Consider the following 13,832-nt stretch of genomic DNA (forward strand, 5'->3'; position numbering starts at 1 on the left):
TGGAGCCCCAAAAATAAAATCAGCCACTGTTTCCCCATCTATTTGCCATGAAGTGATGGGACCAGATGCCATGATCTTAGTTTTCTGAATGTTGAGCTTTAAGCCAACTTTTTCACTCTCCTCTTTCACTTTGATCAAGAGGCTTTTTAGTTCTTCACTTTCTGCCATAAGGGTGGTGTCATCTGCATATCTGAGGTTATCCTTATATTTGATATTACAGTCCAAGTATGGGCAAAATATATTTTCTACTAGTACTGAGTGATGTCCATAGTGGAGTGTTATACAGAGTTATGCCAAGGTAGGAAAATTCAGTTTGAAGTATTAATACTGAGGAGTGAGGGAGCACTCACTGGGCCCCTGAGTGGACATGTCCCCTGCCTCCAGTTCTCCTCCCAGCCACTGCACGTGCATTCTGCTTCACACTTCAGTGAGCACAGTGTGCTCGCAAGGTACTCTTCCTCGGCTCTTCCTTTCATGACACCACTCTGTCCGGTCCCTCCTACCTTCTGACCATGCCACCTCAGTCTTGGTATGGGCTCTTCATCCAGACCACATGTCTTAACATTTCCAGTGTCTGTCCCTCATGACTTCAACTACTGTGTGCTAACATCTCACAACCCTCAAGTGTTATTTTTCACATAGAAACTCTACTGAACTCCAGACTCTTCTCTAATTGCCCATTGGACATCTCCCCTGGACACTGCATAACTTCTCACACTAGGCATGTCCATAACCATATTTATCAGTCTCCATAATCAACTCCCCAATACAACCCAAAACAAACGACAAATAGAAAACCCTATTGTTTCCCATCCAGGGTAGTAACCCCAGCATGCTACTAAGTAATGAGCTAGAATCGCAGGAATTACCTTAGATTTCCTCAGTTGATCTGATTTGTCACTAAATCCAGTTGATTCCACTTCCAGAATATTTCTGCAGTTTATTGTCTTTATCTCCCACAGTTGTTTTCTCAAGTCACGCCATCACCATTTCATGCCTTGAGTATTAAACTCTTTGAGTTGGCTTGCTTTCTTTGGTCTCATTTATTCTTTCATCTTTTCTTACACTTAGCTGGAGTCCTCTTTCTTTGAATGAAATCTGCTTCTGTTTCCCTCCTCTCTCCCTGTTAGAGGATAAAGCCACAGCTTTTTCTCATAGCTCATAATACCCTCATGATTTAAATCTGCTGGTCTCTTAGGTACCTCTTCATCTCACCTGATTTTTCCAACAATGCAGAGCTATTTAATATCATGCTGTCTTATGCTTTATGCTTTTGTGTGTTTGTATGACCTCTTCCTCTCTGGGATATTTTTTTTACTGTTCATAATAGTTGTCAGCATTCTTCAAAGCTCAGCTCCATAGTCACCTTCTCAGGAGCTCGATCACGGTCATCTCTGTTAACCAGTCAACTCCTCTGCTGCGCTGTCTTCTCAATAATACATTATTTGTTGCATTTTCACTGTTAAATGTTTTCTTAATTTATAAAAATTTAAAAATAATTTTTACTATTACAATTTAAAAATTTTTTCCTCAGTTAGAGTGAGAGCTTCTCAAGAGCAGAAGTTGTGTTTATCTCCAGGAAGAATGCTTGATTTTGATTTGTGTATGTGGCAGCAGTTTAATTAGGAGTTGATAGGGGAGTGTTGGGAGGACAGAGTAGGGGAGGACATTTCAGACAGAATGGCACTGGCAGAGGGACAGGAGGACATTTGAGGACCATGGTTAAGCGCGGCAGGAGGTGACATGAGAGCACTGAGTTGGATCCAGATTACAGGGGCCTCTCTTCTCCATGTAAAGAAGGTTTTGTCTTGTTCTCGGCGTTGGTATTCTATTGAAGGATTTTAAGCCAGAGGTCCAACAGCGACAGATTTCTGTTTGCGACACATGACCTTGCCAGCAGCTTGAAGAAATTATGGGAATGTGAGCAAACACGAGATAGGGAGACCAGTTAGGAGTGCTTGCAGTACCCAGGTGATGGGGCCACAAACTAATTGTTGGACCAATGAAGGGAGAAAGAAATGATTTAGGAACAGAGAGGTGACACTTGACTCAGATATTAAACCATGAAGGAGAATTCTCCAGTGAATGGAGCACAAGGGCATGTGGAGAAAATAAGATGCTGCAAATGCTTTTTGTTTAGGGAATGAGAAGGGGATGCGTGGAGGTGGATGAGAGGAACAAGCTGTATGGAGGAAGGTTTTGTATGTCTGTCTAATCAGTGTGAAGTTTATTTTGAAAACACTGGGTATATAAATTTTTTTTATAAGGGAAATAACGCCATCTGGTTGTAGCTAAAACAGTCACCAAAATTCCAGTTGTGTGTTTTAAAAGCAAGAAACTTAGAATTAATCATTGAATAAAAGAATGAGCCAAGATTACTTGAGTACTTGTGCTGCTGAGTTGCTTCAGTCGTGTCCGACTCTGTGTGACCCCATAGACGGCAGCCCACCAGGCTCCTCCATCCCTGGGATTCTCCAGGCAAGAACACTGGAGTGGGTTGCCATTTCCTTCTCCAAGGCATGAAAGTGAAAAGTGAAAGTGAAGTCGCTCAGTCGTGTCTGACTCTTAGCGACTCCATGGACTGCAGCCTACCAGGCTCCTCCGTCCATGGGATTTTCCAGGCAGGAGTACTGGAGTGGGGTGCCATTGCCTTCTCCGTGAGCACTTAGGGAGACTGTATATTAAAAGCATGAGAAATTTAGTATTCATATCCTTTTACTCAGAGTTTATCTACTGAAGGGCCTTATCTCACATATGAAATGATCTGTATCAATGATAAAGATTGCCCTCCATTTGAGATTCTTGTCTAAGAAGAAAAAATAAAACTTTGCATAATGTATTATTTTTTGTGCATTTGTTCATTGATTATTTTAAGTAAAGTGCTGGAAACCTAATTTACTGTAGTTTTAGATCTTTTCAGGGAATATGAATGGCTTTCTGTTTCTAATGTTCCTTTTAACTTTAACATCATCCAGATTTACTAAGAAACCAAAGAGAGGAATCCAGTACCTCCAAGAACAAGGGATGCTTGGCACCACCCCTGAAGACATTGCCCAGTTCTTACACCAAGAGGAAAGATTAGACTCAGTAAGAACACCATGTTACTTCATCCTAGCCTTTTCTATAGGATTTCTTTTTAAGTTAACAATAATATGTGTTGCTGCCCCTTTCAAATGCCCTAAGTATGTAAAAATAAACTAGCTAGCTGTTCTTAATTTTGCTTTTTAATTTTCTATATTCAAAAAACATCTTGATTTTTATTTTTTAATGCATTTTGGTACATTTAACTTCACATTCAAAATAGTTAATTAACCCTGTGGTTAATGGACTAGTTAACTGTGGATCTTATGGACTTCTCTGCTTTTTAAAAAATTGGGTGTGTGGGAAGTGTAATGTTCCACTAGGATATCAATTTCTGTCTTTTATTCTTCAGACTCAAGTGGGTGAATTCCTGGGAGATAATGATAAATTTAACAAAGAAGTCATGTATGCTTATGTGGACCAACATGACTTTTCAGGAAAAGATTTTGTTTCAGCCCTTCGTATGTTTCTGGAAGGATTCCGTCTTCCAGGGGAAGCTCAGAAAATTGATCGATTAATGGAAAAATTTGCTGCAAGATATCTAGAATGCAACCAAGGGTAAGCAGGATTCAGATTCAGATGTTTTTTGATTGCTGGCTGATTCCAGAACGTCTTCTGGGAGCCTCGGGTGATCCATAACCCCCTGCCCCAGGGAATTTAGATTGTCTACGACCTGGAAGTGATGAGACAATTCCATAAAATATTATGAGGTAGAACATAAATCTTGAGAGAGAAAATGAAAAGTGATGTGGGGTTAGAGGTAAGTTATTTAAATGGTGTATGTAAACAGTATAAGTTTATAACATGACACATTTATTTTTCCAGGCAAACCCTTTTTGCCAGTGCAGATACTGCTTATGTTTTGGCTTATTCAATTATCATGCTGACCACAGATCTTCATAGTCCACAGGTATGGTATTAACCATAATTTTAAAATATCAGACATCCAAGAAGTGTTTAAATTTCATTTGCTTCATAAAATTGTAATTTCTTCTTAAATATTAAGGAACTGTCACTAGATTTCTGATAGCCATTAATAAAAACATTATTTTTAAGGTTTTAGGTTTAGTTTCCAAAAACTTGGGGAAAATTATCTTTAAATAAACCTATTTGCAAGAATTTCTTATTGCTTCTTAGGGATGAGCTCCTAATGATACCTGTTAGAAGAAGTAAACTATATACTTATTATTAAGCTGAGATGAACTGGACAAATTGTAAAATTTGAGATTAAACTTTATAGGAATTTTTTGGAAATGTATTTTGAGATGTTTAAGACAGGATTGATACAGAAAGTATTGACCACATGTAAGATTTTAATCATTTAAAATTTGTCTTTGGCCTGCTACTGGCAGTGTTGTAGAAGCAACTCACTTCCAGGGCTTTCATTATCTAGCATGACACTTTTTTCTGTGGTTTTATAAAGCAGTATACAGATAAAGACTTATTTGAATATTTTCCTATCAAGAATTTTCTGTCAGGTTTTTCACTCTAAAACAAAAGTAACTTTACATTTTACACTGCCTTCCTTTGTTTTTAGAAGGTCATACTTTTAACAAATTTTGTTCTGCTAATGAACTATAACATTAAACGCATCTATGTCATATCTTCTTAATTTTCTTTTTTATTGTAGTTGATTTACAGTGTTGTGCCAGTCTCTGCTATACAGCAAAGTGACTGAATTATACCCATGTGAAAGTGATAGTCACTCAGTCGTGTCTGATTCTTTGCAACCCCATGGACTTTAGCCCTCCAGGCTTCTCTGTCCATGGGGTTCTCCGGACAAGAATACTGGTGTGGGTTGCCATTCCCATCTCCAAGGGATCTTCCCAACCCAGGGATAGAACCCACGTCTCCCACAGTGCAGGCAGATTCTTTACCATCTGAGCCACCAGGGAAGCCCCAGTTATACACATAGACATTCTTTTTTTAATATTCTTATCTATTACAGTTTATCCTAGGATATTGAATATAATCCCCTGTTCTGTTTCAGTCAGTTCAGTTCAGTCACTCAGTTGTGTCCAACTCTTTGCAACCCCATAAACTGCAGCACGCCAGGCCTCCCTGTCCATCACCAACTCCTGGAGTTCACTCAAACTCACGTCCATCGAGTCGGTGATGCCATCCAGCCATCTCATCCTCTGTCGTCCCCTTCTCCTCCTGCCGCCAATCCCTCCCAGCATCAGAGTCTTTTTCAATGAGTCAGCTCTTCACATGAGGTGGCCAAAGTACTGGAGTTTCAGCTCTAGCATCGTTCCTTCCAATGAACACCCAGGACTGATCTCCTTTAGGCTGGACTGGTTGGATCTCCTTGCAGTCCAAGGGACTCTCAAGAGTCTTCTCCAACACCACAGTTCAAAAGCATCAATTCTTTGGTGCTCAGCTTTCTTCACTGTCCAACTCTCACATCCATACATGACCACTGGAAAAACCATAGCCTTGACTAGATGGACCTTTGTTGGCAAAGTAATGTCTCTGCTTTTGAATATGCTATCTAGCTTGGTCATAACTTTCCTTCCAAGGAGTAAGCGTCTTTTAATTTCATGGCTACAATCACCATCTGCAGTGATTTTGGAGCCCAAAATAAAGTCTGGCACTGTTTCCACTATTTCCCTATCTATTTCCCATGAAGTGATGGGACCAGATGCCATGATCTTAGTTTTCTGAATGTTGAGCTTTAAGCCAACTTTTTCACTCTCCTCTTTCACTTTCATCAAGAGGCTTTTTAGTTCCTCTTCACTTTCTGCCATAAGGGTGGTGTCATCTGCATATCTAAGGTTATTGATATTTTTCCCACCAACTTGTGCTTCTTCCAGCCCAGCGTTTCTCATGATGTACTCCTCATAGAAGTTAAATAAGCAGGGTGACAATATACAGCCTTGATGGACTCCTTTTCCTATTTGGAACCAGTCTGTTGTTCCATGTCCAGTTCTAACTGTTCTGTATAGTACAACCTTGTTGTTTATCCATCCTCTATATAGTAGTTTACATCTGCTAATTGCATACTCCCAGTTCTTCCTTCTTTCCCTCCTTGCTTCCCCTTGGCAACCACAAGTCTCTTCTCTGTGTCTGTTGAGTTTGTTCTGTAGATCAGTTCTTTTGTGCCATATTTTAGATTCCTTATACATTCTTATATATGTACACTCTCGTGTAGGTTATTTTCTTTTTAAACTTCTTTGAATGTTCTTTCACAGTTTCCAGATTGTTAAAAATTTCTGGCCACATACCAGTTCGGGAGCGTTCTCTTGACATCAGTGTTGTATCTTTGTGGCCCTGTTGCTGTCACTGACCATGTGCCTGGAGTCCCACTCCAGCAGTGCTCACTGCCTCTGAGGTGCTGCTCCCTGTCAGGCTGGTGTCCTTGCTCCCATTCAGCCTGCCGGCTCTCAAACGGCTTAGGAGTCCCTGTGAGGATAGGTGGCCTATTAGAAAATTGAACCCCATAATCAGGACCCCATGTAATTTATGATGCAGGACCAGATGAACTGTCACAAATGGTTGCTTTTTTTTTTTTAAGAACACAAGCAACTTTAAAGAATTTTCTTAAAACTAATTCTCCACTTTCTTAATTGTTTTCAGAGTTAAAATATAAGTGAATTTTCCAAGTCATTTATGTTCCTTTGCTAACTAGAACATTTACCTTTTATATATAGTGTGAATCAGTTTTTAAATTTTTAGATACATTTAGAACATGTTAAATTTTTTTGTTTATTCATTTTCATCAGTGGTAACAATTGGCTTGAAGAGGTTTAAGCATTAAAACTTAATTAGTCACAGCTTAATTTAAGCACATGAGAATAAACGTCAAGAGTAAAGTGTTCCATAAAAGATGAGCCGGAGAAGAAAAGTAGGATTATATTTTACGCTGCTCCCAGAACCCCACTGTGGCAGAAGTGTTCCGTTTGCGCGGTGTGCTTTTATTTTCTGTACCTGAGACTAATGTATTCTATTCTCTAACGTGCTGGGAGCTCCTTCCCCTCCCTTCCAACCTAGATCCACAAATGTACTTTATTGCTACTTCATATTTTCTGCCAAGATTTGTTTTGTGTCCGTCTCTGTCTCTCATTGGTATGATGTTAAAATATTGTACCATGTTCAGAATTTCCAGTGATGATAATCTTCTTGTAGCCTCTTACTAGAAGCACTTGCTTGGTCATTTATTTTGATGTCCCTGCGTCATTGCTTTTTTAGTACTCATTAGAAATTTAGGTGAAATGGCTTTCTTTTAATGTTTTTTAAGTGCCTTAACTCAAGTTTTTAAAGTTTTAGTATATTAGAGCGTTTTTCCCTTGAATAATAATGATTACATTTGAAAACTTTTACCATAATATTTTTGCTTTTTTGTAGGAAAACTCCTCTCATCTTTTCTGACATTCTAGAAAGATCTGTTCGCAGAGTAGTCAGAACAGGTGGTGCAGTGGTAAAGAACCCATCTGCCAATGTAGGAGTCGTAAGAGACACGGGTTCGATCCCTGGGTCAGGAAGATCCCCTGGAGGAGGGCACAGCAACCCACTCCAATATTCTTGCCTGGAGAATTCCATGGACAGAGGAGCCTAGTGGGCTACAGTCCATGGGGTTGCAAAGAGTCGGACACGACTGAGCACGCAAAAACACAAAACTAGTTAAATGTTTGTATCCCACTTATTATGTCTTCTGGACCTTCTGGTTTCTCTATAGTTATTTTTGCAAACTTCTGATGATTTACTACTGATGTTGATTGTTATTCTGTGTACCTTCTTCAAAATTTACAAGAGCCTTATCTTTAGAGGTGCCTTAAATTCTTTGTGGAAAGTGGTAGGAATATATTTAACTAATAAGTAAATATAGAGATGTCATGACTTCTGGGTTTTATCCATGGGCAGAAAAGTTTTGGTTGTGCTGGTTACCAAGTTCAGTGGCAGGGCCACCATCTTACATACTACAGATTTATACTCCACAGACTTACCATGGTATGCAGCATGATGTTACTGTCGTGCGTACTCTTAAACAAGATGAAAAGTTCAAAGAATACTTTGCCCACATCACCTAGCATTCAGTTAACCACACTGAGTCAGTCAGCAAGGTTGTTATCTGATTTTAAATTTCAGCTCGTGTTACTCACATCCACTGTTCCATAAAATCAGTTCGCAAATCATTAGCAAACACACTTACGTTCTTTTGAATGAAGATCTGAATCTTTTTGGTAGCATAAGTTTCTAATGATTGTCATGATCCTTTTTTAAAGACTGGCCAGAACTCTTAAACCTCAGGCAGAAACAGTTTCATTATTCCATCTGCCTGTTTTCTTACCACAGATCGCTCGGGGACATCACAGCAAGGTGAATTAGCGTATTGCCAACCTGGGTCTTTGCTACATTGGCCTCATTTTCTGTGACTTCCTTTTTTCACTTTAATGTCTGCCTTGTTTAGTATTTTCCACTTTCTGTCTCAAAGTATTTATGAATTCTCTTATATGAGTATTTTTCTGTTCATTTTTAAGAATTATAACAGTTGTTCATTTCTAGGTTAAAAATAAAATGACCAAGGAACAGTACATTAAGATGAATAGAGGCATCAATGACAGTAAAGATCTCCCTGAAGAGTATCTGTCAGCCATCTATAATGAAATAGCTGGAAAAAAGATATCAATGAAAGAAACGAAGGAGCTGACAATCCCTGCAAAGTCAAGTAAACAGAGTAAGTGTCCAGATCAACTGAATCCTGGTTGTTTAGGAGGGAAAAATACGGTTCTTAAAAAGATAAGTTAGAGTAGACCAAATATCACTTATTCTAATGAAAAGTTTTATAATACATTGTTTGATGATCTGATTATGTCTTTCTCCATATCCTGAAGAAAGATAGCACTGACCAATGATAAATGGAAAATGCTACATACTATGCATGAATTAGCATGTGTTGAGTATACACTTGTCCACGAGGCAGTTAACCTCAGCATGGACTTGGAGAGCAGACAGATTGGTTAGGCAACCCCGGTAGTCAGACTTCAACTCTTCTTTCTTCTGCCTCCTTGTTGTCTACCAGCAACTTATTTCCATTGGTTTACCTATCATTACACGATAACAGAAGCTAGAAGTTAGGGGTGATTCAGGGAGATGGGGAAGGTTAGGATCATGGGGGAGCTCGGGGGGTTGGAAATCACTACTTGACATGCACCAGAAATTATATCACTCTGGCATTCCTCGATCTGACCGGCGTCAGGAGTTACCTGTGCCTGGCTCCATTCTCAACATTCTATATGTATAGACAGTGGTGATTAAAGTAGAGCTAAAATTGGACTACAGGCATGAGGTTAGGGTAGTGGCTCGGAGAGCTCCTGCCTTTCTGAACAGCTTCCACTTGGAAATGAAATCTCAAGCTTCATCAAAAAGAACAGATTGCAGCAGCAAAATGCTGTTGAAAGGTTATTGGTGTTCAGTTGCTAAGTCGTGTCCGACTCTTTGCGACCCCATAAACTGTGGCTGTTGACAGGAGCGAGAGTCCAGAAGGCCTGTGTGATATGTGTTTCTGGAAGTTTATGAAGAATTACAGGGTGGGAGTCAGAGGCTCCAGAGATAATGTTAGAAGGGATAGTGGAGTGTAAAATGGCCTTCTCTTCGGGGAGTAGAGGAGTGGGCCTGAGGAGTGTTAGTAAGTTCTCCCTCATTTTATAGACAAGGAATCAGAGGTACAGAGAGATTAGGACACCTAGAATCAGAGAAGCTTTGAGCTGAGTGCAGTACGAAAGCCTTTGTTAAATCTCTGTGCCTAAACCCTGATGAGTGGCAAAGGCTGGCCCAGAAGCCGGCGTCCTTGGCCCTTACTGCAGTCCAGCACCAGTCGGTAGTTCACACGGTAACGTCATTCTCTTCTACCTGAAAAACCGTTCAGTGTATTGATCAGGATTTCATTTTTACACCTGAGTAGATGCCAGTTATCTGATTTCATTTTCGTTTTCGTACCCACATAATGACGTCTTCCTATCCCTCTTTGTGTGGCCTGCTCTGTGCACAGTGAGGAGGTCACTGAGAGAGCTGGGTGTGGGAAGCGGGTGGCAGTGTGCTGATATTCTGCAGTCATCTTGCATGTGAGGCCTCTGTTTTCTTGTTAACTCAGGAGACCCCGCAAGTCACACAGGTGAACCATGGCCCCTCGTCTGTTCTCCTAGCCCTTGTTTGGGCTGTTTCCCTGGTGCTTTCAGTGTGACAGATTTGTGCCTGGTCTTTTCCCTTGGCATAGATTTCCTGCATATCCCTGAAGCCTAGTTGAGGATTTTTTTCCCCCCATTTTTGAGGTAAAATTCATATAACACAAAATGAACCGTTTTGAAGTGAGAAGTTACTGATATTTAGTACCTTCAAAGTGTTGTGCAATCACCACCTTGATATAGTTCCAAAATATTTCATCACCCCCAATAAAGCCCCGTATCCATTAAGCAGTTCTTCCACGTCCCCTGCCTTTCCTCAGCCTCTGGCTGGCACCAGTCTGCTTTCTTTTTTATGGATTTACTACTCTGGGTATTTCATCTAAATGGGATCATATGTTATATGGCCTTTGCATCTGGCTTCTTAGGACCATTTTGAATTAGTATTCATTGGTTGTGTTGATGATTTTATGCTGAAACATCAAAATATCATTCTTAAAGGCTTTATATATTAAATGCTAATAGCGTTTGCTGTTTCAGACGTAGCCAGTGAAAAACAAAGAAGACTCCTGTATAACTTAGAGATGGAACAGATGGCCAAGACCGCTAAAGCTCTCATGGAGGCTGTGAGCCACGTTCAGGCACCTTTCACGAGTGCAACACATTTGGAGCATGTGAGACCCATGTTTAAGGTAAGAGTTATTAACGACTTTTGGTTGCAGTATATATATATTTATATGTACTGCTGTTCAGCATATTTTTAAGTTAAGGCAGTACGGTGATACAGCTCATTAGTATAGACCCAGAAGTGAAAGCCATGTTATTTAGGTATGCATGATTAGTAATTGATAGGTGTGTGACCTTAAGAATAGAAAGGTTTGGGGAGAATTAATCTCTGGCCTGGTTTCCTCTGAGTTCTCTTTAGATCTTAGGAGTTCCCTGACATCTCAAAGTGACCTTGAGCCTCTTGCTGTCTTCCAGTGCCTATGGCCCAAGGGCTAATGTGAGGGTTCTGAGTGCTCCTGGGGCCCAGAAAGTAGCATTGGGAACAAAAGGGAGCTTTCTTTTATGTTTATAGATCTAGTAAGGATGGTACTTACTGCTTCTCTATAATTTGATTTTCCATTTCCTCTTCATTTTCCTATGCTTTTTTTCTATCCTTTCTTCAAATTCCAGAATGAGTAAGCAGTGCATCATAAGGGTTATAGGGAAGTGGACGGGAGTCTAGTCAAGGAAAGTGGGAATTTTTCCTAGAGAAGGAACAATGGGTCACGCACATGTGCATTTGTGAGACAGTGCAGTTAGATGGTCTGTGGGGGTTATCACTTGAGTTCTTCAGACATTAACTGCATTTGTGTGGGTAGTAAAAGATGATGATATTTCAGCTCTAATATGTTATAGTTCTGCCCTTGCTTTAAGGTCTGTGTGATCGTGATATTTCTAAAACTTGATGGAGAGTTACAGGCTCAGAGTGGGAATTTGGGGAGAGAATGTTAGAAGAAATAGTGGAGTATTGCCGGCCTCTCTTTTACCGTAATATAGGAAATGAGATTGAAATTAAGAGCACTTATTATGAAATAAATTACAAAGCAAGTTTTTGTTCTGTTTTGAATAATCTTATACCTTTGTTTTGTTTCCAAATGTTTTTGGTAGACAGGAGGTGGAGGTGAAAAAAACAAAAAGAATAAGGAACCAGTCATAATTCTGCCACTCAGAACATTTCTCTTACTATGTTTACATACTACTTTTTCTCTTGTTAAACAGTTGTGACCCTACTGTATATAGAATTTTGTAACTTGCTGTTTCTCACATGAGTGTTTTCCCATGTTATTGGGAATTCTTCCTAAGTAGCTTTTATGATCTCTTCTCTGGATTAGGTGTCATTTGTTCCATCCTCTGAGCTGGAATTGAGAACCTTTCCTCTCTCTGCCATTTCTACTGTCGTTACCTTTTCAGACAGTGTCCTTCCTTTCTCACTCTTAATGCTGGAGTGTTCCCCTGTCTGGTGTCCATGTCTGCTTTTGTGCTTCTCTTACCCATTTACAGAGCACAGAATGTTTAAAACACAAATGAACTGTCACCTTCTTCCTTAAAGCCATTCACTGATTTTGCAACTCTGGTGAAACCTAACACAACCCGAGGGTCTGAATACCAGGTGTGATCTGGCTCCACCTGCCTCCAGCCTCATCATTAGATTTCCTCTTACCATGCTGCAGTCACACTGGCATTCTTTCTATTTCCAGAATGCCTTAAATTATTTTCTCTTCAGAGCATTCACACAAGCTGTGTCCTTTGTCTAGAATGCCTTTTCCTTCTTTGTCCAAGTTGTTTCTACTTTCAGTGTTACTTTCTTAGTGAGTTCTGCCCTGGCCTCTAAGTCAGGTCTCCTTTCATACGTGCTGTGTTCTTCCTTCACTGTATTTATGTGTATCTACACATTTATTTATTTTAAACCTTAACGTCTGTGCTAGACTTTAAACTCTGAGAGGTAAGGGAGTACATCTGTTCTGGTGACTTTTCTCGAAGTCTGACAGTTCCTGGCTTGGAGTTAGTGCGTAGTAACTAAGCATTGGTTGAGTCAAGGAATAAAGGAGTCCTAGCAGTGATGTGATATTAAGGGATGTAGTTAAGAACCTTTTTACATATGGCCAGGTCATTTTCTACAGAGGTTTATACACTTAAGCGAAAATTTCACTGTCCCCTGGATGTTATTTAGGTATAATTTGATAATACAGATCATTCTTTAATTTGCAGTGGGGTTGTCACAGGCTTAAGAAGCTTATACTTCTCCTTGTATATATTACATAGGTTTCCAAAGAGAGATGTGTTGTTTCTTCACTTAGCATAGGATGCATAATGCATTACTCTCCTGTGGTGCTTTGTATTTTAAAGTCCTGCCCGTCATATGCTTCCCTTAGCATCTCTTTGTAGTGGCAGTCCAGGTACTAAAGAGGAGGAAATGAAGTTCAGGAAAAAAAGAGGTGAAATAAGGGACAAGGCTAAGACTGAAAGTTAGGTACTGTGACTTACGTTCCTTTAAGAACTAAACTTCCGAACTTCCTGAGGTTACAAAGCTGTGGGTAATTCTGTCTTAATAATGCAGAAATTTTTTTTTAGATCTTTTAAAAATTCCAATTATTGTTTCTGTACCATGTTGTCATAAATACTCTTTATCTGTGTGACTATATATAGTTCTGTTTCATTTTGATTTATTAAAAGAAGCCAATACTCTTATATCAGACATTTCAAAGTTACACACACACACATATATACATGCCAGTATATACACACCAGTGTGTGTGTGTGTGTGTGTGTGTGTGTGTATATGTGTGTGTATATATATATATATGTTTTGATATGAGGACTTTCAGTAGTCAGGGATACCTCTCTTTTTTTAAATTTTACATTACAGTTTCAGAAGGTATTCAGTTTTGATAAAATTTAGTGCTTGTTGGCTTTCATAGTCTGTAAAGAGGATGCATTTTATTTAACTGTATTTTAAAATATTGTCCAACTAGGAGCCAGAGATATCTCTGCTGTCTCAATGTAAAATATTAATATTTTACTACAAAAAATAATAAGGCTAAATGACACCTACAGAATAGGCTTAAAGAAAAGAGAGTAACGTAAGTC

The 13,832-nt window shown here is 39.5% G+C and overlaps 1 protein-coding gene across 2 annotated transcripts in view; it reads left to right on the top strand.

Moving 5' to 3' along the window:
- The window catches only part of ARFGEF1 (ADP-ribosylation factor guanine nucleotide-exchange factor 1 (brefeldin A-inhibited)), a 133,388-nt gene that overhangs the window by 86,716 nt on the left and 32,840 nt on the right, over window positions 1-13,832 (top strand). For both annotated transcript variants that reach the window (XR_825992.1, XM_010848450.1), the window contains exons 15-19: window positions 2,976-3,087; window positions 3,434-3,639; window positions 3,907-3,991; window positions 8,584-8,755; window positions 10,740-10,891. Coding sequence is in view for 1 of the 2 variants with exons in the window: in XM_010848450.1 (XP_010846752.1) it covers window positions 2,976-3,087; window positions 3,434-3,639; window positions 3,907-3,991; window positions 8,584-8,755; window positions 10,740-10,891 (727 nt within the window). In the remaining variant the exon portion in view is untranslated. The remainder of the gene's footprint in view (window positions 1-2,975; window positions 3,088-3,433; window positions 3,640-3,906; window positions 3,992-8,583; window positions 8,756-10,739; window positions 10,892-13,832) is intronic.

The sequence above is a fragment of the Bison bison genome, unplaced genomic scaffold, assembly GCF_000754665.1.
Source record: "Bison bison bison isolate TAMUID 2011002044 unplaced genomic scaffold, Bison_UMD1.0 scf7180017864267, whole genome shotgun sequence".
In the NCBI taxonomy this organism is placed as follows: domain Eukaryota; kingdom Metazoa; phylum Chordata; class Mammalia; order Artiodactyla; family Bovidae; genus Bison; species Bison bison.